The sequence below is a fragment of the Columba livia genome, chromosome 7 (genome assembly GCF_036013475.1).
Source record: "Columba livia isolate bColLiv1 breed racing homer chromosome 7, bColLiv1.pat.W.v2, whole genome shotgun sequence".
NCBI classification, from domain to species: Eukaryota; Metazoa; Chordata; class Aves; order Columbiformes; family Columbidae; genus Columba; species Columba livia.
Window position 1 is genome coordinate 40,465,430 of NC_088608.1, and position 24,338 is coordinate 40,489,767.

At 55.0% G+C, this 24,338-nt stretch overlaps 2 protein-coding genes across 2 annotated transcripts; one reads left to right on the forward strand and one right to left on the reverse strand.

Moving 5' to 3' along the window:
- Positions 1 to 1,277: 1,277 nt before the first annotated feature.
- On the forward strand, positions 1,278 to 3,603 carry LOC135579978 (olfactory receptor 14I1-like). Its single transcript, XM_065070026.1, has one exon. The coding sequence runs from the start codon at positions 2,457 to 2,459 to the stop codon at positions 3,390 to 3,392; it is 936 nt and encodes a 311-aa protein (XP_064926098.1). The 5' UTR covers positions 1,278 to 2,456; the 3' UTR covers positions 3,393 to 3,603.
- A 7,582-nt stretch (positions 3,604 to 11,185) lies between these two features.
- On the reverse strand, positions 11,186 to 16,132 carry LOC135579939 (ubiquitin carboxyl-terminal hydrolase 36-like). The gene is made up of 11 exons (XM_065069993.1): positions 15,883 to 16,132; positions 15,588 to 15,809; positions 14,731 to 14,841; positions 14,334 to 14,436; positions 13,936 to 14,003; positions 13,495 to 13,565; positions 13,229 to 13,311; positions 12,792 to 12,903; positions 12,362 to 12,502; positions 11,990 to 12,090; positions 11,186 to 11,687 (listed from the first exon to the last, which is right to left on the reverse strand). The coding sequence occupies exons 1-11, from the start codon at positions 16,130 to 16,132 to the stop codon at positions 11,186 to 11,188; spliced, it is 1,764 nt and encodes a 587-aa protein (XP_064926065.1).
- Between the last annotated feature and the right edge of the window lie 8,206 nt (positions 16,133 to 24,338).

A 24,338-nucleotide genomic window follows, 5' to 3' on the forward strand; every position in this document is an offset into this window, starting at 1 on the left:
TGGGGGGCGGTCTCTTTGCCATCCTGTGAAATGCCGGGAAGCGGGGGGAAAGGACGGGAACTTAAGGGAAAGTCCTCTGTACTATTGGGGAAGGGGGAACTTCAGGCAAAGGCCTCTGTGCTCTGAAGTGCCGGGACTGGCAATGAAAGTCGTGGGCTGTGCTCGGGGTCTCCTCGCCAGCTCCGCTCTCCTGTCCTGTCCCGTCGCTGTCTTGACAGACAGTGCAGGGCTGCGGTCACGCCACCTGTATATGGCACCGTGTGGTGTCACACAGCGGGTCACAAAGGGCCTCACTGTGACGCATCACCCAGGCTGGGAGGGGCAGGGCGTCCACTGCGGGGTGGACCTGTAGGTGTAACAGCACCTGTACTGGCATCTGTGCTGCTCTCTGTAACCTTCTCTTCAGCTGTATTTGTGTCAATAGCTTCATGTGCCATGGTTCCTCCACCTGTGATGGCACCTCAGCTGGTGGTGCCATCACTCGCTGTACCTGCTGCTGGATGCGTCAAGGGCAGTTCTGTTTAACCTCTTTATCAATGATCTGGATGAAGGGATTGAGTGCACCCTTAGTAAATTTGCAGATGACAACAAATTGGGTGGGAGTGTTTCATCTACTGACAGGGAACGCTCACTTCCCTGGTCCTGCTGGCCACACTATTCCTGATACAAGCCAGGATGCTGGTGGCCTTTTTGGCCACCTGGGCACACACTGGCTCATGTTCAGACGCTGTCACCAACACCCTTAGGGCCTTTTCCTCCAGGCACTTTCCAGCCTCTCTTCCCCGGCCTGCAGCGTTCATGCAGCACATCCATGTTCACTGCCCATCAGAGCCACCTTTACTTTGCTTTTCCTGATATGTCATCTCTGCTTCCAGTTTTCTTCTCTACCCAGACCCTGCACCTGGTTTCTCAGTAGTGTTCCTCGGTGGGACCCATTAGCACTACAAGGAAGTTTGGAGTTTGAATCTGACATTGACTTCTTGAGATGTTTCTTCAACTTCCTCTCAGGGCCTGAGGTTCATGGACTCAGCAGCAAACCCACCAGAGGGGTCATTAAAGTGCCTTGTGCTGCTCCTGTGCTGCTGAGCTGGGCTGGGCTCCTGGCACAGAGGGAGCTCATGGAAGCGGCAGCGCTGCAGAGAGACAGCTCTGCCCAGGAGCAGCTCCTCTGCACACGCAGCAGGGATGAGGGCTCTGCCTGGAGCTGCTGAGGAGGGAGGAGTGAGGAAGTGGCTCAGGACTGGGACTGTAACTGAGAGTTCACTGGAGGAGACATCTCTGCAGCCCTTGACATGGTAAGTCTCTGGGTGCAGGGGAATTCAGCTGTAGCTCCTGGAGTCACACAGAGCTGTCCCTGGGCAGTGCCGGCTGCTGGGAGGGGTCTGCAGGGCAGAGCTGAGCACACAGCGAGTGGGATGGGATCTGTGGCACTGACAGCAGGACACCTGGGGACACAGACACAGCTGCAGGCAGGGACAGCTCCAGGCAGCAGAGCAGGGGGTGTTCAGGAGCTCTTTCGGTCCTTGTCTGCAGATGATGCTGGGTGTTGTGTGCTGGGCAATGATCTGACTGTCCCTTTAGGACATGTCGCTTTCAGGAGCCTGACCCTGCTCTGCCTGTCCTGCTGGGCTCACGAGCTGCCCCCAGAAAGGCTCAGGTCTGCTGTAGGATCCCAGCAGTGCTGAGCCTTTCCTTGGGGTCCGCACTGTCCTCTCAGAGTCCTTTGCTTCACTCGGTGAGAGGTCGGGTCCTGCTCTCTCCATCACATCTCCGACAGTGGGCTGGAACAGAGAACAGTTTGCAGATCTGCCCTTTCAAACAATGCTCCCCCGCTCCCATATGAGTCCAAATATTTGGGGTTTTTTAAGGAGTAATTTGTGTGTGAAGTCATCTTCAAAGTAGCACAAGCAAAGGCACAGGAGCGATGGCAAGAAGACTGATGGACTCTTCTGCTGTCCTGACTCTGCACTGAGCCACAGAAAGATGAGCCCTTTCGCCTGTCCTCTCTCAAGACTCTTCACATTTTACCTCATAAAGATGAAGATTTTGACCCCTACAAAAACCCAGTCACGGGATGTGATGGTGAAAAACTAAAAACACAGACAAAATCATTACAAAGACATGTTAAAACACGGCTCTGCTTCCCGTGCTTTTCAGTGTCAAGAGTGCAGATACTGACGATTTCCATTAACAATGCATAAAATCGGACACCGCTTGTGAACGTTGGAGCTGCCACAACCCAGCTCCCGTGTCCCCAGTGCAGCAGAGCAGAGCTGGCTGCTTGGCAGCACACGGGCAGAGGTTCTGCTGCTCACAGCACACTCAGCCAGCACAGACCAGAGAAAGGAAACGCATTTCAGTTGGGGTGATGTTAATGAAAAAGAGAGTAGTTTTGCTCCGTGGAGTCTGTCCTAATATTAAGTTGTTGTTTCCTTTTTTGAACAGAGAAACAGCCAATGTCCAACAGCAGCTCCATCACCCAGTTCCTCCTCTTGCCATTCACAGACACACGGGAGCTGCAGCTCTTGCACTTCTGGCTCTTCCTGGGCATCTACCTGGCTGCCCTCCTGGGCAACGGCCTCATCATCACCACCATAGCCTGTGACCAGCACCTCCACACCCCCATGTACTTCTTCCTCCTCAACCTCTCCCTCCTTGACTTGGGCTCCATCTCCACCATTGTCCCCAAATCCATGGCCAATTCCCTTTGGGACACCAGGACTATCTCCTATCGAGGATGTGCTACACAGCTCTTTTTTTTTCTCTCCTTGATCTCTGTTGAGTATTCCCTTCTCACCATCATGGCCTATGACCGCTACGTTGCCATCTGCAAACCCCTGCACTACGGGACCCTCCTGGGCAGCAGAGCTTGTGTGCACATGGCAGCAGCTGCCTGGGCCAGTGGCTTTCTCAACACTTTTCTACACACGGTCAACACATTTTCACTGCCACTCTGCAAGGGCAATGCTGTGGACCAGTTCTTCTGCGAAATTCCTCATATCCTCAAGCTCTCCTGCTCACACTCCTACCTCAGGGAAGTGTGGCTTCTTGTTGTTAGCTCCTGTTTAGTCTTTGGGTGTTTTGTGTTCATTGTGGTGTCCTATGTGCAGATCTTCAGGGCCGTGCTGAGGATCCCCTCTGAGCAGGGACGGCACAAAGCCTTTTCCACGTGCCTCCCTCACCTGGCCGTGGTCTCCCTGTTTGTCAGCACTGGTATTTTTGCTCACCTGAAGCCCCCTTCCATCTTCTCCCCAAACCTAGATTGGGTGGTGTCCGTTCTGTACTCGGTGGTGCCTCCAGCAGTGAACCCCCTCATTTACAGTATGAGGAACAAAGAGATCAAGGATTCCCTGAGGAAATTATTTGACCAAGGACTACTGCAGTATCAATAAGCAGTCTATCATCCTCAGGAGAAAGCTTGGAGGCTTTTTTTAACATATATGTCTTGGTTTTCTTTTTGTTTAATATACTTCAAATCATATTCCCACTGAAAGAATATTATTTATTGCCCTCTACCAGTGTTTTGTGGTGTAAAGTCCTCATATACAAATGGAGCATTGCTCCCAGTGCAGGTAAACACAGTAAAGAAACCAGCAGGAAATTATTTGTCTGTGTCTCATCTTGTACATGTCCTCTGGAACTGGGGGTTCAGTCCTGGCACGCAGGAGGGGTCAAGGAGCCAAGAGCCCAGCTGCCATGAGGAGGATCAGGCACTTGTGGACCTCAGGGCTGCTCCTCACCGCCTCACTGGACAGATCCTTTCTGCCACTTTTGCATTGGGCTCCCTGGAGCCATGGTCATGGACAAGAGCAGTTCATGGTCTTTTCAGAGCAGCGGGGCCAGCTCAGGGCCCTGAGGAGAGCCCAGAGTGGGAACCAAGGCTGCCTGGCCAGCCCAGCCTGGACACAGTCACCCAGGGAAAGGGACGTCTCTGGAGAAGAGCAAGGGAGCATTGCTGTGCATGCAGGGAGGAATCCAGGAGGAAGAGAAACCCCCTTCTGCAGACACTCATTTGGGGCCGGCTGCTCTGCTGCTGGAGCAGCACTCCTGTTCTGGGCTGGGGAGAGGGGCTGGCACTGAGGGGCACAGGCCGTCTGTGCTGGGGATCTCCTGGAGCTGACACCAGCAGTCCTGGGTTTGCACTGGTCTCCATGTCCTCGTGCCATGTCCAGCTCCAGCCAGACTGGGAAGGTTCCCAGGACATTTGTCTCTCCCGCTGCCATTTACAGCACTGACCACTCCCCCAAGTTCACGTGTGAGGTTTGCTCTCTGTCCATCTTCTTCCTGCTGTGGGACTCGGTGCCTGTGTCAGGGAACAGCCAGCCCTGCCCGGCCTCCCTTCTTGCCCAGAGGTTGGCAGAGCCAGAGCAGGGCTGTAGCAGCCCCTGCATGGGACACGGCTGGGGCTGGATGGGACGTCATTGCAGTCTGCACCTTCCTCATGGTGGGCAGTGGAGGGGGATGCGCTGATCTCTTCTTCCTGATGACCTGTGATAGGACATGTAAATGGAGTGAAACTGCATCGGGGGAAGTTCAGATTGGACATTAGGAAAAGGTTCTTCACTGAGAGGGTGGTCAGTCACTGGAACCGGCTCCTCAGGGAAGTGGTCATGACACCACATCTGTCAGAGTTCAAGGAGCATCTGGCAGATGCTCTTAGTTTTATGGTTTAGTTTAGGTAGTCCTGTGAGGAGCAGAGACTTGGATTCAATGATCCTTATGGGTCCTTTTCAACTCAAGTTATTCTATGATTTTCAAACTCCAGATTAGTCCTTCCCTGACTGATTTGTGTGTGTGTGTGAGTGAGTTTGTGTGTGTGTGTGTCTGTTTGTCTGTCTCTGGGGTACTGGGGAGATGAGGTGACCCAAGGTCAACTTCTGAATAGATTCCAAATCTAAGACCTGCTCTTGGAGGGTTCTAAACCTTATGTGTGTCATATGGATGTATATTTTCCACTGACACAGCCAAACATACAAATAGACACAGTTGGGCTGGGGAGGTGAGGAACAACACTGTCCATGCAATGATGGACCCCAAGGAGATGGCTTCTCCTTCCCATACACACCTCTTTAGGAGGAACTCTGTATCAATATCAATTGGAGAATTCCTCTATCACTTCTTCTCTTTACATCCCTTCCTCTTCAGCCACACTTTTGAAACTGATCTGATTAAGTGTACAAGTTCTGAAGACCAGATATAAATCATACAATCATAGAATTATAGGATCGTTTCAGTTCGAAGGGGCCCTCAGGATCACCAAGTGCAACCATAACCTAATCTAACTCTGGTACTAAACCATGTCCCTAATAACCTTGTCTAAATGCCTTTTAAACCCCTCCATGGATGGTGATTCTACCACTGCGCTGGGCAGCCTGTTCCAACGCCTGACAACCCTTTCTGAGAAGAATATTTTTCTAATATGCAATCTAAATCTCAGTCCCCGGGGTCAGCTGATTGGCGCCAGCTCAGCTGGAGTCGTTTCAGCGGATCCTGAGGTACACGGGGTTTTGCGGTTCCCCGGATCCCAATTTTTCGACCTGGAAGCCCCCGGCAGCCCTTGCAAGAGTGGCTGACGTGGCGTGGTGTTACCACAGTGTCGGCGATCACACCCCGACCCCTGGCCTTGAAAAAGCCTCCGAGAGGGTAGCGACTGTCACTGCTCAGCAGGCACTGGGAGGGGAGCAACCAGCTTGTCAAGTGGGTGAGTACCACCCACACTTTGCTGCAGCAGCAGGTGTGTTAGCTCGTGTAGTAGGGTGCAGAGGGTGTCACTCCTTGCTTGGTAGACCCTCTCACCTATTGCCAGTGTCCCAGAGCGCTGCTGACCATGGTCTCCAGAAAGAGAGCTTGTCACAAAAAGACTGTCGCAACTCAGACAGAGGCCTTGCCCCGACCCGTGGCTGTTCAGGTCTCTGGCTGCAGGGATTGCCAGAGCCTGCTGCTGCTTGGGGAGGATGGCCAGCATCCCACATGTGTGAGGTGTGAGCTGGTGCAAGATCTGCTCAGCATGATCGCAAATCTTAGGGAGAAGGTCCAGACACCGAGGTCCATCAGGGAGTGTGAAAAGGAGATTAACTGGTGGAGTAACTCCCTGATGTACCAGTCAGAAAGGTCCCAGGGGGATACCCTCCAAAAGGTGATGGACCCCCTGCCCTGTCAGGCAGAGGGGGAAGACCCGAGACAGCCCCTGCCCTGTTGCTGTTGGGCTGAGGTAGGGGACCACAAAGATGATGAGGGTTGGAAGCAAGTTCCAGTTCAGCGTCACGGGCAACCCCCACTCCTTACCTGCTTTGCTTCCTCAGGTGCCCCTCCGTAATAAGTTTGAGGCCCTGGAACTTGAAGAAGAGGTAGGTGAGGATGTGGTGCAAGGCCCACCTACAAGGCCACATAGAAAGAGACAGTTGACCCCACACCTCAAGACTGACTCTGATAAGAAAGAAAGAAGGGTAATTGTAGTAGGTAATTCCCTTCTGAGAGGGACAGAGCGCCCAACATGCAGAGTTGACCCTCATCAAAGGGAAGTTTGTAGTCTACCTGCAGCCCAGATCAAGGATATCACCAAGGCACTCCCAACCTGGTGCACTCAACAGTGAACTGGCTGAAGGGAAGAAGCCAGAGAGTGGTGGTCAATGGTACCTGGCGTGGGTTAGAAGGGGGTGGTCAGTAGGTCAGAGAGGTTCTCCTGCCCCTCTACTCTGCCCTGGGGAGACCACACCTGGAATATTGTGTTCAGGGAGCAGAGCCCTCCCGGGCTCTTTTAGCTGCCTTGACTTACCTGGGGTTTTTTTGGACTTCAAACGAAAGCAGAGAGGACCTGAGTGCACAAGTTACTGTGCACACCAATGAAAGAGGTAAGAACTGAACCAGAGTGTCCAGATCTCCTGAACCCAGCACTAACAGCCGCTGCAGGAACATTTTGATCCACAAGGGTTAGTACCAGTTCTCTCAGGAGCTCTGCTGGTGCAGAGACTGTTGGAACTTGCAGCTGTGAACGGGACGGAGCACATGAAAGCAAGAACATCGCTTTGAGCTACAAAACCAAGACTGGGCTGTGTTGTCACAGGTGAACTGATCTGATCTGCTGGGCTGTGCATTTAGGTTTTCTGTGTAATACTGAAGTGATCTAGAGTATGCTGAGGCAGATACAGGCTTTAATAATCTGACTAAAATATGTTATCTTCTTTTTTCTTCTCTTCATAGGGTTAAAAGGGAAATAATTGCATTGTTGCAAGAATTCAGCTTATCTATGGGTCTCTTGTTTTTCTTTCATGCTACCTTCATTCTACCTGATTTCACCAAATCCTACAAGGATTTTAAGACCCTCTCACAGCCCAGCTACAGCACCAAGTGGGCACCATTAAACCAGACTTCTCCTCCACAGCTTTCTTTTCAGCGCTGTTTGGATTTGCAGGGAGGAGCAAAGAAAAAGAGAATAGTAGACAATGAGGTAACAATTAACTTTAGAAATACATATACTGGTCCCCTGCAACTGCCTAATGTTTGGTCATCACACACAGTATCACACAGTATGTTTGGGATTGGAAGGGACCTCAGAAGATCATCTAGTCCAATCCGCACTTGAACACACCGCTTGAACAATTAAAATTTCAGGGCTTTTAACTACCACAGCCTTAAGCACAGCAATAGCTAAATTAGAAAGGATTTCTTTTGAGGACACTGCAACAAAATCCTGGTTTGGGGAGGCTGGGGTTTGGGTTCTTTATGAGCTGTTTGTTTTTCCCCTCCGTCTCTAAAATGTCCCCTAGTCACACAGAACGGTCCGTACGCCAGTGACTTGCCTCTTGAACGCTCTGTGTAGTCTCCTCGTCTTCCTTGGTTGGTTCCTCAGACTCTCCTGAAGGCTGTGCAGAGACTCCACATCTTCCTCGCGTGTCTTCCTCCTGGGTGTCCTTCTCCTTTGTCTCCTCCAACATCTCCAAAGACACAGGTTCCGAAAGGAGATATTCCGAGCCTGTTTGAAAACAACAGAAAGGCAGTTTTGAAATGCCAATAGCACGACATTTACTTTTCATGTCCTTTCTCTTTCTCTCTCCCTTGTGAAACACCACAATTGAAAAAGATCAGCACACAGACAAGGAAGATGCTCAGTTGCCGAGAGAAAAATTCCATCAGAGTTCCAGACCCGAGCGGACGGAGGAAGGAATGCGGTCGACCCAATATGAGTGATAAGCATACCTCAACTTTATTGATGCACTAAGCTGATTTATATAAGACTTACAATAATTATGCATACTCGTCACCTATTAATTGGATAGTATACAGTAATTATGCCTACTCGTCTTCTATTAATTGGATAGTATACAATAATTATGCCTACTCGTCTTCTATTGATTGGATAGTATACATAATGAGCTCAACCTTCTTGTGGTTTCTCTGGAATGCAACCTTCTCACCCTGCTAGAGATAATTCCCCAGCTTGTTTATCTAAACGCTCAGCTGAACCAGAGAGCAACCGCTCAGTACTTTTCCACTATGCTACACCAAACTCATGCTAACTGAGGCCTACTCATGCTAACTTAGAACAGAATTCTCCTGATACAACGGATCAATAGAGCCATGCCCCTTCTCTATTAGCCATGTCCCAACACTCAGTCACGTTCATTAGACGCAGCGCCAGCCACTCTCAGCCCAGGGCACGGTTACCTGCAGCCAAGGCCCCTTCCAGCTCCCCTCGGTCGCTGCTTTCTCTATCACAGTCGGTGCCGCTGTTCAGTGGCCTGAGCCGGTAACCCAGACAGCGCATCTTCTTCTGCCTCGCCTGCCCTGCGTGTGTCAGTGCGGTGCTAAGGCTTCCTCCACCAGGACACCTCCAGATTGAGAAAATGGGTACTGAACGTGTTTCTGGAAGCCACCTGTTTTTCTAGGGGAGGCAAAAATGCTTTTCCCAGCAGAAGTCAGCTCCAGCCCTTCTCCCTTTTTGCTGTTATGACTCTTGCCTTCCACCCTGTGCAAACTCCGAGCTTTCCAAAGCCCAGACTTCTACCCTCCAGCTCAGTCAAAATGCAGCATTAAGACTTGCTTTTGCATTCGGTTTTTTCATGTTCACTCTTAAGATCCCTCAGAATCTAATCTCTCTTCTGACTCTCCTTATTTCCATCTTTTAGAATCTTCTCACCTCTGCCAAGGCTGCTTCTCGCAGATCAACACCTGCCAGAAGCTCCCAATGGTAAAAATCACTGCCAGGCTTTTTCTTTCATATGCTACCAATATACACTCGGTAACAATTTCAAACTGACCCACCCAGCTTTGAGATGCACCTTTGTTTTGATGCCAAAAATGCATCTGCAGTTCGCAACAGTGACACAAGGATCCTGTGGGACACAGGAAATGTTTCCATGAGTAACAAAAAAAGTGTCAATGATTTACAGCCTGCAAGTTTTGCGTATCACTAGTGATGTGTAAATACTTGCTCTTGCTGAGATTTACCTTCATACTTGGCCCTCCCTCCTTCCCATGGTTTGCTCTACCCATGCTCTTTTTTTTCGTTTTCATTACATGCTTTGAGACAGACTTCTACCCATTTGCAAAAATACCAGGACAAGACAATAGAAACCCTGGCTGTGACCTTTAGGCACTATTACAATGCAAAGGTTTGGTTGAAAAACACCCCTAAGATCATGGAGTCCAACTGCTCCCCCACCCCCAGCACTGACCCGTGTCCTGAGACCCTCATCTCAGGTCTGTTCAACCCTCCAGGGATGGTGACTCCAGCACTGCCCTGGGCAGCCTGTTCCAATGCCCCACAGCCCTTTGCGGAAGAAATTGTTCCCCACATCCAACCTCAACCTCCCCTGGCGCAACTTGAGGCTGTTTCCTCTGCTCCTGGCACTTATTCCTGGGGAGCAGAGCCCGACCCGCCCTGGCTCCAAGCTCCTTTCAGGCAGTTCAGAGATCAGAAGGTCTCCCCTCAGCTCCTGTTCTCCAGCTGAACCCCCAGGTCCCTCAGCTGCTCCCATCACACTTGTGCTCCAGCTTGGTGAGGCCAAGTCCCAGGTGGTCAGTGAGGGAGCAGGTGGGATTGGGGAGGGGTGAGGGGCAAAGTAATCCATATAATGTCCAGCCTCACAGGACTATTCTCCTGCCTGTCCAGATGTCTCCAGGAGACCCCCTGGATCAATACCCATTGTAGAATGCTGCTATCACATCTTGTATAAACCAAAAAATGATAGAAAACAACTCGGAAAGAAAAACCCCTCTTTTATGAAATCGTGTTTGAAATCTTCACCATGAAGTATCTGACGGAAAGCTCTCCCAGGAGTTGTCCGAGTGCTGAGGACTCTCTCTCAGCCGTTCCTCCCAGCAGAGCTGTTCCAGCCTCGTATCCTCCCTGTGGCTCCTCTGGCCGCTCCCGCTGTCCCGCCAGCCCAGCCGGTTCCCGAGGGAACGCTCCAGTTTCTTGCCCGGTGTCCCGGTGGCAGCGCCCCGGCCCCACAGGGACCCAGCGCGGGGCTGGGGCGGGCACAGGAACCGGCAGCAGCAGGTGAGGACGTGCACGGTGGTCCCCTCTGCTCTCCTTCCCTGGGGGGCCGCCCTGCAGTTATTGACATAAAGAACAACTTGGTGGTCTAAATAAAAGAGGTTGCTGTGAGCCAAGAGGAGAAAACAAAAAGGGGAGCCCAGAGAAAGGGGAGGGGAAAAGACACAGAGAGGGAGAGGGAAGTGGGGGAGTAGAAGAATCAGAAGGGTTTTCCCTTAGAAGCAGAAAGGAAAAAAGGAAGGAAACTTTAAGAACAGAACCCCCAGCGCCGTCCCCAGCCCCAGCTGCACAGCGGCGCCCAGAGAGCCGGTGCAGCCACTGCCTGGGGAGGAGGCGACTCTGCAGCCTCCAACTGTGGTGTCACCAGCTCCCATCGCCCCCGGGGACACGCTGCCCTGACAAGGCTGGCAAGGCCGCCCCGCTCCAGGGACTGGCGCAGCCACCCCGCTGTCCTGAGCAAGGAGGCAGCAGCCAATTCTCCAGCCTCTGCAGGGATGGGAACAAGAGCGGGGGCCTGGCCCTGCACCCCAACCCAGAGGGAGGGCAGAGCCCTGGGGTTTAGGGGCTCTCCCCGCCCGCCTCCTGCTTAGCAAGGTGCCAGCATCATTCCTGCACTCCCCAACACAAGCGCCAGATCCAGAGGCACGAGGCACCTACTAAAGTCTCTGGGCAGAAGCTCAGACTCACCTATGTGTCGGAAAGCGCCAGCTTCTTGGCCGGTGGTGGTGACATGGTGCTGCTGGGCTGCGGAGCAGCCCTGGCCGACAAGAAGGCTTTCAGCTTTGCCAGCACCAGGCTGGCAGAAGCCCTGCTGCGAGGGTCCCTTGCCGGTGTCCCGGTGTTCTCCCCGCTGCCCCACGGCTCCTGGCTGGGGATGGGCTCCGGCAGCCCAGGGGAGGCGGGCAGGGGCCCGGGCTCCCAGCAGCGCTTCCGGGGAACCTGCGCTTTGGCCCCACTGGTGTGACTGGGGCCGCAAAGTCCTGGAGCTGCTCTGGGCGCGGGTGGCGGCTGCGAGGAGCGCGGCTTCTTGGGCCTCTGGGCTGTGTCACCGGGAAATGCTGCAGCCGCGCGTTTGGCTTTCAGGGCCAGCTTGGGTGATGGTGACCCAGAAGGCAGCTTGACACGGCCAGGCAGGCTGGAGGCAGCTTTGGAAACGGGACCCTCTGAGCTCTTCCCGGGGCTGGGGATCCTGAGGAAGGCAGAGAAGGGCACGTGTGAACCGCCAGTGTCTGAGTGACTGCAACATACTCATCATAGCTGCGCACGAGAACCAGGAGCCAGAAGCTCCAAGGAGGTGAGGAGCTCTTGATCTGCAGGAAAACCACAACAAGGGGCTGGAGCTCTCTCTGTCACCCTCCCCCGAGCCAGCACATACACGTGGGCACTGGGGCTACTTGGGCCAAGCTCCTTCCCACACCCAGGCATGTGCCCCCAGCCCTGTCCCACACGCTGAGCAGGGACAGAGGGACCGGGGACACAGGGCACGCTCACCTGAGGTAGAACAGCACATACGCCTGCTGGTTAAGGACCACCTTGATGTTACTGGGGCGGACCACGTTGTCATTCATTTGGTACCACTGCCCGTCGCTGGCCTGCAGAGGGAGAGAGAACGGGGTTGGGCTGTGTCCAGGGATGCTCCTGGCCTGAGAAGCAGCAGGAACAGCGCCCGTCAGCAGAGCTCCGCTCCCCAAAACCCCCAGGTGACCCCGGGCAGGTGAGGGGTCTCTGCAAGAGCAGAACTCCACACTTCCTGTGACGGAGCACAACCCGTACCCCCAAGTGCTCCACACCACGAACCACTGCTGAGCACCCTCCTGCCGACCCCCAGCACAGAGAGGTGCCAAGAGAGAGCCCTGGGCTCACCTTCACGTAGCAGTAGTAGTGTCCTGCGTGGCTGCTGTACCCCGAGTGCACCAGCACCGCGTAGAGCCCGTACATGACCGGATCCCCACTGGTCTGGGACATGTACGGGCGGATGTTCAGGAGCTCAGGGTAGCCCACGTCCTGCAGAGAGAGGATGTCTCAGAAGCCTGCACAGCAGATGGCAAGAGCAGCTCAGCTGTCCTACGAGTCCCGTCTCGCGAGGGAGGGGGAACCCACTCTCTCCAGGCAGAGCCCACGGTGAGGAAGATGCCGGGATGAGCCAAACTCCCACCACAGCACAGCACAGCTGGGGAAGGGCTGCAGGACTGCGGTAGAGCTCGTACCGCGCACAGAACCACCTCCCACCCTGCTCGGGGCAGCAGGGCCTCGGGACAGGACACAGCCCCGCTCTGGATTGCTGAGCACTCACCTTTGTGATCTTGCCTCCGGTGAAGTCAGCAAAACGCTTCAGAGCAAGCGTGAGAACCCTGGGCGCTCGGTGGATGGTGAAGCGTTTGGTTGCTGACACTTTCTTCTTGCATCTGCACAGGGAGAGATTGAGCTGTTCATGCTGTTCCACCACCCAGGTGCTTGTCAGCCCTGGCCAAGCCACAAACCCCACGGAAATGACCCTGGTGAGAGCGGGTTCTGCTCCAGGGCACCTGCTCACGGCCAGGTCTGCTGGCTCAGGTCCCTGTCTCAAGACGGGGGAGATGAGGAGTGACAGGCTTCATCGCAGGCTTCACAGCCACGCACCTCACGGTTTAGCGGTGGAGCAGGTAGAGAAGCCCTCCTGTACTGCAGCTGCCCTCCTGCTTCCCACCAGCACACCCGCGGCCCCTTCCCGCCCCAGCCCCGCACACTCACTTGTCACACAGGTAGGCGTTCTCTCCGCCCAGCAGGTCTGGCTTCACAAACAGCTCCAGTGCCTGCTCTACGTTTGCGGCTTGCTGCCAGGACAGAGGAGAGGTCAGGGCCAGGCAGAGGAGGCAGCGCAACAACAGAAGCTGATTCCCTCTTGCCTGCACCGTGCCTGACACTGGCAGGTTAAACAGCCTCGAGCAGTAGCGGTGCAGCTGCAGGAACATCCCCTGCAGAGCAGAGCTCCTCCCCACCTGACCCTGCCCCGGTACCGTGATCTCCACCGGCAGGTCCAGACAGGGGTCAAAGGTGTCCGAGACTGCTTTGCACATCGAGCACTTCACTGCAAGAGAACGAGCAGTGAGCACCCCCTGGCACAACACGGCACCACCACCCCCAGCACAGCGCAGGCGGCTGCCGTGTTGCCCTTTTCCGCGTTTGGGCTCTGGGACGGCAGCACCAGCATTCGCAGTCTGTACGTGCTGGGACAACAAGTGTTGCGGGACAGCTGGCAACGTGGGTTCCTTTGCTGGTGGCAATGAGCTGGGGACCCACAGCCAGCAGCTTCGTGACCCACAGATACCAAAAGACTGACCAGCTGCAGCTCTGCATAATTTGCGCATGCTTAGTGACTTTCCCAAGTTACTGCAAGGCTCTCGGGGAAACAGCAGCCCTGAGAGTCACAGGCCCAGGCCCTGGCAGCCAGCACTCACCACGGGACCGCAGGGAACCGCCAAAGATCTGGTGGATCAGGGTGGTGGCTTGGGTCTGGCGATCCAACCTAGAGACGGCAGCTCGGATCACACAGCGCCCGCCCCAAGAGCCACCCCCACGTGCCTGCGCTGTGTCCTCAGGATCCAAACCCAGCCCAGTCACAGGATTTGGGGACAGAACGGCATTTTGCTGGGGTGGAGGTGTCAGGAGAAGGCAGACAGCAGCCCACGGCTGTGTCACAGAGGGGCAGAATGCTGGGCCATCCACCCCAGACCCTGGAGTCAGCACCTCCCTCCATGAGCCCAGCCCGGGGGACACGTTCACCCCACAGTCCCCTCCCGCGGGCACAGGGGACCAGCAGACAAGGGCAGTGACGGCCACCAGAGGCCCCACATACTCGGTGCAGTCGGGCAGGCAGGCCTTCTGCATGGCATCGATGGTGAAACGGAGGAACTCGTGTGCGTCCTCTTGCCTGCCCAAGCGGATGTGCGGGGCGATCTCTGCAGGAGAGGGAGGGATCAGCCGCAGCACGCGCTGCAACAGAGGCAGGTCCTCCCGCCCTCCCTCGGGGCAGCGACTGCGGGGTTTGAGCTCCCTCGGCCCAAACCAGATGTCAGACTCATGTGGGCCGTGGGGGAAGCCCCACAAGGCCCGTGAAGGCCCTGGCAGGCTCAGTGAGTCGTCTTGGAAGAACCTCTGCCAAGACCTGCCCTGATCTCAAAGGTTCTGCTCCTGCAATAGTCTCTGCCCTCCTGCACGGCTACAGGAGGGGACGCGAGGGCAGCCATCCTTACTCTTGAGGTCCCGGACAAAGGACACTGGCTTTATCACGCTGCCGCTGTTCGCGAACGCCTGCGTGACGTGGTTCTGCATGACGCATGTCACGCAGAAGCCGCTTTGGTGACCTGGAGTGGGAGAGGAGAAGACAGGACATTGAGGACAAACCCAGGAGAGATGGAGGCAGTACAGGGGACAGGGAATCTCTGGTCCAGCACGGCTCATCCACGCTCAGTTTTCCTATGAGCTCTGTGCTGCAGCAGAGCTCTGGGGCATCCCGGGGTCACAGGGACCAGCACACACCACCCCGGCTGGAACAGCCCCAGTCACAGCACCAGTCGCTGCAACCCTCCAGATGAGACAGCATCCACGTGGAGGGGAAACAGGGCACAGGGACTCGCTGATGAGCCCACGGGTCAGCCCTGAGGGGTCGATCCCACCGGAGCCCTACGGACAGGGCTGTGAGCCCCACGTTCTCCCCTCGGTCACGGCTCGGAGCAGAGCCCACCAGATTCCCGTTCAAAGCCGCCTGTGAACAGCACCTGCAGCCTGTACGCAGCCTTGTGCCCTGCGCTTACACGGTCCCCACAGGGTGCGGCTGTTTGGGACCCCTGCTCAGACCCTCATAGACCCATCTTAGTCCTGGCTGTGTCCAGCACAGACAGAGCCTCTGAGACGCAGGATGCAGAGCTCGGGAACACTGCTACGGCCAGGAAAAGTGGATGCTCCCGTATGCAGGAATGTCCTCTCCACGGAGAAATGGGCAGGAGGGAGCAGAGAAGGCACATCCCGGCAGCCGCACAGCCCCGGCAGAGCCGTGCGCAGGGTGCTGAGCGCAGCCCCGGGACAGGCGGGCGCTCCCCTCCCCACTCACAGGTGCGGCTGTGCTCCCTGGAGAGCAGGTAGTTGGCGAGCGGTGGCGTGTACGTGAGGCACTGCAGGGTGGCGTTGAGGAAACAGGTGTTTCCCAGGTTGAGCAGCCCGGCGCCGATGCGCTGGACACGCTGCCACTGCATGGCGAGGCGCCCTGCAGGGAACAGCCCCTTCTGGGGCGCAGGGACGCCGTCCCCGAGGCGCCCCGGGGTCCGGTCGCTGCCTGCGGGGAGAGAGAGGCGGGTGAGCCGCGGGCTGCGCAGCGCAGGGAGAGCCCCCCGGCCCTCTGCACCCACCCTGCTTGCCCGGCTGTCCCTCCTCAGCGCCGCGGGGGTGCTCGGCGGGCTCGGTGCGGGGGTTGAGCAGCAGGTACTTGGCCCGCAGCAGCTCCGGCTGGCCGGAGAAGCCGTGGCTGGCGGGCTGGAACTCGATCTTGTGCAGCAGCACCTTCGTGGCCGAGGTGCTCAGCAGCCGGCCCAGCGCCCCGGCCTTGCCCGCGTCCCGCCGCGCTTTCAGCAGCTCCCTCGGCTTCGCCGTGCCCGCCATGGCGTGTCGCCGCACGTGCCACCGCCTCGAGGTCGCGCCGGTCTCTCGGCCTCTCCCTCTCCAGCACCACACACGCTTCCCGCGCCTCCTCCTCAAGTCCCGCCCTTCGCTGCGGTCGCTCGCGCTCGGCTCGGCCCACTGACTCCTCCCCTCGCCTTCGCCGTCCGCTCCGCTCCGCGTCCAGAACAGGACTGAGCTGCGCCTGCGCGTCCCGGCAACGCCAGGGGCGGAGCCTGCCGGGGGCGGGGCTTGTTTGTGACGCCATCGCGCTCCGGCCACGCCCCAGGATCATTAAATGGTCACACACTGTGGTTTCAGTGCAGGTTTCAGTGCAGACACCGTGGTGGATTTGGCCAACAAAAGCCTCTGCGAGTCTTACAAGGCCAAGGCGCAAGGTGTGCGCTGGGGGCGGAGCAAACCTGGTGTCCTGGGACAGGCTGGGATGTGACCGGCTGAGCAGTCCTGAGGAGAAGGGCGTGGGAGTTATGATGGGTTTATCTATATTTACTAGAAGTCTCTTAGCATTTTTTTATTTTACTAAACTGTGTTTCTCTCAGTCCAAATTTCTCCCTTCACTTTCGATTCTTTCCCCTATTGGGAGGGGAAGGGGTAGTGGGTGAGCGATCAGCTGCCGTGGTTGTGTTGCCAGCTCGGGTTAAACCACGACACGGGTGAAGGTCCAGAGGAACATCTGTCATGGTGGGGTCAGGGGCACTTGAGCTTTGTGGAGCAGCTCAGTCAATTGGGCCTCTTCAGTCTGCTGAAGGGGACACAGGGCACTGGAAAAGCAGCGACTCCTGCTTGGGGAGATGATGGGGGAGGCAAACCCTTCTGCAGTGGCGGCTGGTGGGACAGAGGCAGCAGCCACCAACACCCTCCAGGGAGCTTTGAACGGAGCATTAGGAAAAACTGAGCAGGCGGGTGGTGCTGCCCTGCAGCAGGACACCCGGGGACTCTCGGTGATCCCCGCCTTTGGAGGTTTCAGCTCACCAGAATGTCACCCAGCCTCACCCTGGGGTGTCTGATACCCTACCAGAGACTGCCCCATCGGTCCCTTTCCCAAAACCCCTTCCATGCTGTTGGAACGATAAAGGACTCAGCATTCCAATTTAATGTGAATCACGCAAAGCCATTTATTACAGAAACAAGCTTCCTTATATATGCAACTATTCTCCGATCGCACGTCCACGCTCCAAGCATGTATTCACTCATTGGATATCATCTATGTTCCCGAGCTGTCCACACGCTGGAGTCCCACTGATGACAGGTCCGTTGATTTACGTCACGTTGAGGCCTTGTTATTGTAGAAATGCCTCTCTCCCAGAGCAGGTCCTGTTTTCAGCTTTTCGGAGTGGCCTTGAGATTCCTTTGGGCCTGACTAATTCAACAATAAATCTCCATCTAACAGAAGCCCCTCCACACACGGATGCTGAGGGAGCTGGCTGAGGTCATTGCTGGACCACTCTTCATCATCTTTGCCAAGTCTTGGGAAACGGGAGAGGTGCCTGAGGACTGGAGGAAAGCAAATGTCACTGTAGTCTTCAAAAAGGACAAGAAGGAGGACCTGGGTAACTATAGACCAGTCAGGCTCACCTCCATCCCTGGGAAACGGCTGGAATGACTTATGCTTGGTGCCATCTCAAGGCATATCAAGGATAAGAGGGTCATTAGGGGCAGTCAGCATGGCCTCACCAAGGGGAAGTCGTGCTTGACCAACCTCATTGACTTTTTTGAGGACATAACAAGATGGATGGATGATGGCAGAGCGGTGGACGTGATCTACCTTGACTTGAGTAAGGCATTTGATACAGTCTCCCACAGCATCCTCACAGCTAAACTGAGGGAGTGCGGTCTGGATGAGCGGGTAGTGAGGTGACTGCGAACTCGTGGTCAATGGGGCGGAGTCCAGTTGGAGGACTGTATGTAGTGCAGTGCCTCAGGGGTCAGTACTGGGGCCTGTATTATTCAATACATTAATTAACGATTTAGACGAGGGAATAGAGCGACTTTCAGCAAGTTTGCTGATGACACCAAGCTGGGAGGAGTGGCTGACACGCCAGAGGCTGTGCTGCCATCCAGAGACCTGGACAGGCTGGAGAGTTGGGCGGGGAAAAATTAAATGAAATATAACAAGGGCAAGTGCAGAGTCTTGAATCTGGGCAGGAACAACCCCAGGTTCCAGTATAAGTTGGTGTCACGGAGGCACCCCGGGGTTAGTTTGAGGGACAAGAGGGTGAAGAAGTGAGAAGTAGGGTTTTAGCCCTTCAAAGTGACTTGAATACAGGTTCAGATATCAGTTGAGTAAATTATTAAGGGCCAGCAACTAATACAACAGGAGGTCCACAGAGTGCATGCACGTGGCTTCACCCAAAACAATGCCGGAGCCACCCCTGAGTCCGGGAAGAGTCCACACTTGCCTGAACACGGCGTGGGATTATTTTTAAATACACGTGCAAATGTGCACGGAATATTACACGTGCTTATGTCGAAGCACGGGAGGACACATGCAAATGTGCACGGAAAGTATAAACACATGTGCAAAATGTGCACGGAAAGCAGATGCACTCACAATCCTGCGAGGGTTAATTTTACTTACACCCGTGGCGGCAAGGCAAGCGGAGTCTTTGTCCCGGGCAGGGGGCGCCGTGGCTCCTGGTGTCAGTGGCTCAGCTCGTGCTCCAAGAGACCCGCAACAATGGGCGGACTCTCGACGAGAGTCCCGTTTTTTGATTGGGTGATCAGATCTGACTGTGGGCATTCCAGAAGCTTCTCTGCACCACCACACTGCCTGTGGGGGTGCCCCTGAAGCCTCCAAACATCCCCCACACTGGCCACGGTCGTCCAGCGGCTCCCTGGCACCTCGTCACTCCCTTCTCCTAACAGCCCTGGCCAGGGGGCTCTGGGGCCAAACGAAAGAAACTGTAGCAAAGAGAGAGGGAGATGTGTCTACTCCTTCCATGATGAAGGAGGGAGGGTGAGATAAGGGGGTTTGCTTTCTGCCACAGTTGGGGAATGACCTATTAGAGAGCAGCATAGAAGAAAGGGACCTGGGGGTCCTGGAGACAGCAGGATGAGCACGAGCCAGCACTGGGCCCTTGTGGCCAGGAAGGTACCTGGGGTGGATGAGAAGGCGGGTGGTCAGTAGGTCAGAGAGGTTCTCCTGCCCCTCTGCTCTGCCCTGGGGAGACCACACCTGGAATATTGTGTCCAGTTGTGGCCCCTCAGTTCCAGCAGGACAGGGAACTGCTGGAGAGAGTCCAGCGCAGGGCAACAAAGATGCTGAAGGGAGTGGAGCATCTCCCGTGTGAGGAAAGGTGGAGGGAGCTGGGGCTCTGGAACTAGAGAAGAGGAGACTGAGCGGTGACCTTATTAATGTTTACAAATATATAAAGGGTGAGTGTCAGGAGATGGAGCCAGGCTCTTCTCGGTGACAACCAACAGTAGGACAAGGGGAAATGCGTTCAAACTGGAACACAAGAGATTCCACTTACATTTGAGAAGAAGCTTTCCAGGTCCCTTCCAACCCCTGACATTCTGTGATTTTGTGATGTCACAGGCTAACTACTCAAGAATTACACCTGCTTTGACAAGTAAGGACGTGAAAAAGCTTCAGTTTTTTTCCTGAAGAACAAGGAGTTCCCTTACGGCACGGTCCTCTTTCTGCTATTAGTGACAGTGGCACTAATTCCAAACCACGCTTGAGAGCCGCTTTATTTTTCCTTGTGTCCAAAGCTCATCCCGCTCATCCCTGGGAAGGACTCCTGCCAGTCTCTGCAAAGCACATCTCTCCAACCTTGTGTCATCCACAGGTTTCTCTTCAGCCCAGGACACTTCTCCCCATCCCTTCAGCACACTTCCAGCTCTCAGGTTTTCAGCTGCATGGAGTCAGGCCGCTCCCTTCAAAGTCTTCCCTACAAAAGTCTTCTCTACGTGCTGATGCCAACTATATCGCCTCATGATGTACGGCTCCACGCTCCTTCTGCAGAGCTCCATGGACGGGGCAGTCTTCCTCTTTCTTTCATGGTTATTCACCTTTGCTTGTTTTGTTTTGTTGTTGTCAGGTTTATTTGTTCTGTGGGGACCTCTGCAGCTCCTCCGGCCAGGGTCACCCCTACCCTCCCAGCTCTTCCCAGGGCCAGGAGGGAGGCAGGGGTGTCGGGATCAGCCCAAGGGTGCTGGCCACCAGTGTCCAACGTGCCCCTGAAGTCTCTGTCTGCTCTGCCCACACTGACCCTCACCTGCGCAGGGAGCAGAGCCCTCCCGGCCTGGGACAGGAGTTGGGGTGTTTCCTCCTTCCTGCCAGCCTCCACAGACACCCCACTGTCCTCACTGTTCCTCGTAGATGACCCGGAGTTTCTCCTGGCACACGTCTGCCTGCTGGCGCCCGATGAGCCCCAGGCACACACAGCCCGTCACGCAGCCCGCTAGCCTGCCTGCCCAGAGACCCAGCTTCCTGCCACCAGCCCCATGGGCCTGGCCACGCTCCTTCCTGCCCCTGGGCAAGGCTGAGCCCAGGGCGGTGCCCCGAATGGGAAGGCCAAGAAGGCTGCGAGAGACCCAGCAAAGCTCCCACGGGGAGCCCGTGTGCGAGCCCAGGTGCAAAAGGGCAGCAGGAATCCCCGTGGGCCCCACATGGGGCAGGTAGGGCTCTGCAGCTGCCCGGCAGATTTGGCAGCAGCCGTGGCTAGAGCTAAGCTGCCGTGGGGCAGGGAGGGTCCCTCGGCAGGGCTGTGGCTCACCCAGGAACATGACGTCCGCCTCACGCAAGGGCTCCTGCGGGCTCTGCAGGTACGGCAGGCTCTGGCGCAGGTAGTCCTCCACTCTGCTGCTGTCTTCCCTGAGCTGGTGAGAGCACCAGGGGACAGGGCTGGCGCAAAGCCTCCCCCGACGCCCAGGACTGGCCTCGCCTGCCTTCCCCTGCCCAGACACCCATGGTGCCCAGCACGCAGCTGGCGCCGCGGTCTGGAGGGAGCCGGAGGCTGGGTGTCAGAGTCCATTAGCAGCCGTCCTAAATGCCACCGCGCCAGCTTTATTTACCCGGAGCCATCCTGCTCCTTCGTCGGCAGCTTGCTGGATCTGCACTCTTTTCAGAGTGACACGGTAAACAGCTCCTTCTTTTGCTTCTTCACCCCATCCTGAATTGTGCCCTGCCAGGAGAAGGGGCACTAACACCCAGCACTGACGGCCGCTGCATGAACATTTTGATCCACAAGGGTTAGTACCAGTTCTCTCAGGAGCTCTGCTGGTGCAGAGACTGTTGGAACTTGCAGCTGTGAACAGGAGGGAGCACATGAAAGCAAGAACATCGCTTTGAGCTACAAAACCAAGACTGGGCTGTGTTGCCACGGGTGAACTGATCTGATCTGCTGGGCTGTGCATTTAGGTTTTCTGTGTAATACTGAAGTGATCTAGAGTAGGCTGAGGCAGATACAGGCTTGAATAATCTGACTAAAATGTGTCGTCTTCTTTTTTCTTCTCTTCATTGGGTTAAAAGGGAAATAATTGCAGTCTTGCAAGAATTCAGCTTATCTGTGGGTCTCTTGTTTTTCTTTCATGCTGCCTTCATTCTATCTGATTTCACTAAATCCTACAAGGATTTTAAGACCCTCTCACAGCCCTGCTACAGCGCCAAGTGGGCACCATTAAACCAGACTCCTCCTTCACAGCTTGCTTTTCAGCGCTGTTTGGATTTGCAGGGAGGAGCAAAGAACAAGAGAATAGTAGACAATGAGGTACCAATTAACTTTTGAAATACGTATACTGGCCCCCCTGCAACCGCATAATGTTTGGTCATCATACACAGCGCTTGAACAATTAAAATTTCAGGGCTTTGATGTACCACAGCGTTAAGCACAGCAATAGCTAAATTAGAAAGGATTTCTTTCGAGGACACTGCAACAAAATCCTGGTTTGGGGAGGCTGGGGTTTGGGTTCTTTATGAGCTGTTTGTTTTTACCTCCTCCATCTCTAAAATATCCCCTAGTCACACAGAATGGTCCGTACGCCAGTGACTTGCCTCTTGAATGCTCTGTGGAGTCTCCTCGTCTTCCTTGGTTGGTTCCTCAGACTCTCAGGAAGGCTGTGCAGGGACTCCACATCTTCCTCGCGTGTCTTCCTCCTGGGTGTCCTCCTCCTTTGTCTCCTCCAACATCTCCAAAGACACAGGTTCCGAAAAGAGAAATTCTGAGCCTGTTTGAAAACAACAGAAAGGCAGTTTTGAAATGCCGATAGCACAACATTTACTTTTCATGTCCTTTCTCTTTCTCTCTCCCTTGTGAAACACCACAATTGAATAAGATCAGCACACAGACAAGGAAGATGCTCAGTCACGTTCATTAGACGCAGCGCCAGCCCCTCTCAGCCCAGGGCACGGTTACCTGCAGCCAAGGCCCCTTCCAGCTCCCCTCGGTCGCTGCTTTCTCTATCACAGTCAGTGCCGCTGTTCAGTGGCCTGAGCCGGTAACCCAGACAGCGCATCTTCTTCTGCCTCGCCTGCCCTGCGTGTGTCAGTGCGGTGCTAAGGCTTCCTCCACCAGGACACCTCCAGATTGAAAAAATGGGTACTGAACATGTTTCTGGAAGCCACCTGTTTTTCTAGGGGAGGCAAAAATGCTTTTCCCAGCAGAAGTCAGCTCCAGCCCTTCTCCCTTTATGCTGTTATGACTCTTGTCTTCCAGCCTGTGCAAGCTCTGAGCTTTCCAAAGCCCAGACTCCTACCCTCCAGCTCAGTCAGAACGCAGCATTAACACTTGCTTTTGCATTCAGTTATTTCATGTTCACTCTTAAGATCCCTCAGAATCTTCTCTCTCTCTGACTCTCCTTATTTCCATCTTTTAGAATCTTCTCACCCCTGCTGAGGCTGCTTCTCGCAGATCAACATCTGCCAGAAGCTCCCAGTGCTAAAGATCACTGCGAGGCTTTTTCTTTCATATGCTACCAATATACTCTCGGTAACAATTTCAATCTGACCCACACAGCTTTGAGATGCACCTTTGTTTTGATGCCAAAAATGCATCTGCAGTTCACAACAGTGACACAAGGATCCTGTGGGACACAGGAAACATTTCCATTACTAACAAAAAGAGTGTCAATGATTTACAGCCTGCAAGTGATGCGTATCACTAGTGATGTGTAAATACTTGCTCTCACTGGGATTCACCTTAATACTTGGCCCTCCCTCCTTCCCATTGTTCGCTCTACCCACGCTCTTTTGTTTTGTTTTCATTACATCCTTTGAGACAGACTTCTACCCGTTTGCAAAAATACCAGGACAAGAAAATATAAACCCTGGTTGTGACCTTGAGGCACTATTACAATGCAAAGATAGACTGAGCGATAGAATCATTTTGGTTGAAAAACACCTCTAAGATCATGGAGTCCAACCGTTCCCCACCCCCGGCACTGAGCCGTGTCCTGAGACCCTCATCTCAGGTCTGTCCAACCCTCCAGGGATGGGACTCCAGCACTGCCCTGGGCAGTCTGTTCCAATGCCCCACAGCCCTTTGGGGAAGAAATTGTACCCCAGATTCAACCTCAACCACCCCTGGCGCAACTTGAGGCCGTTTCCTCTGCTCCTGGCGCTTGTTCCTGGGGAGCAGAGCCCGACCCCCCTGGCTCCAAGCTCCTTTCAGGCAGTTCAGAGATCAGAAGGTCTCCCCTCAGCTCCTGTTCTCCAGATGAACCCCCAGGTCCCTCAGCCGCTCCTCATCAGACTTGTGCTCCAGCTTGGTGAGGCCAAGTCCCAGGTGGCCAGTGAGGGAACAGGTGGGATTGGGGAGGGGTGAGGGGCAAATTCGTCCATACAATGTCCAGCCTCACAGGGCTGCTCTCCTGCCCATCCAGATGTCTCCAGGAGACCCCCTGGATCAATACCCATGGTAGAATGCTGCTATCACTTCTTGTATACGATGAAAAATGATAGAAAACAACTCGGAAAGAAAAACCCCTCTTTTATGAAATCGTGTTTGAAATCTTCACCATGAAGTATCTGACGGAAAGCTCTCCCAGGAGTTGTCCGAGTGCTGAGGACTCTCTCTCAGCCGTTCCTCCCAGCAGAGCTGTTCCAGCCTCGGATCCTCCCTGTGGCTCCTCTGGCCGCTCCCGCTGTCCCGCCAGCCCAGCCGGTTCCCGAGGGAACGCTCCAATTTCTTGCCCGGTGTCCCGGTGGCAGCGCCCCGGCCCCACAGGGACCCAGCGCGGGGCTGGG

What these genes read in the sequence shown, in the direction of transcription:
- LOC135579978 (XM_065070026.1), top strand. Translation starts at nt 2,457, where the DNA reads ATGTCCAACAGCAGCTCCATCACCCAGTTCCTCCTCTTGCCATTCACA.
- LOC135579939 (XM_065069993.1), bottom strand. Translation starts at nt 16,132, where the DNA reads ATGGCGGGCACGGCGAAGCCGAGGGAGCTGCTGAAAGCGCGGCGGGAC. An exon ending in AACGCCTACCTGTGTGACAA is followed by an intron (nt 12,904 to 13,228) that starts GTGAGTGTGCGG and finishes CTCCCTGTGCAG; the next exon opens with ATGCAAGAAGAAAGTGTCAG. An exon ending in ACTACTACTGCTACGTGAAG is followed by an intron (nt 12,091 to 12,361) that starts GTGAGCCCAGGG and finishes CTCCCTCTGCAG; the next exon opens with GCCAGCGACGGGCAGTGGTA.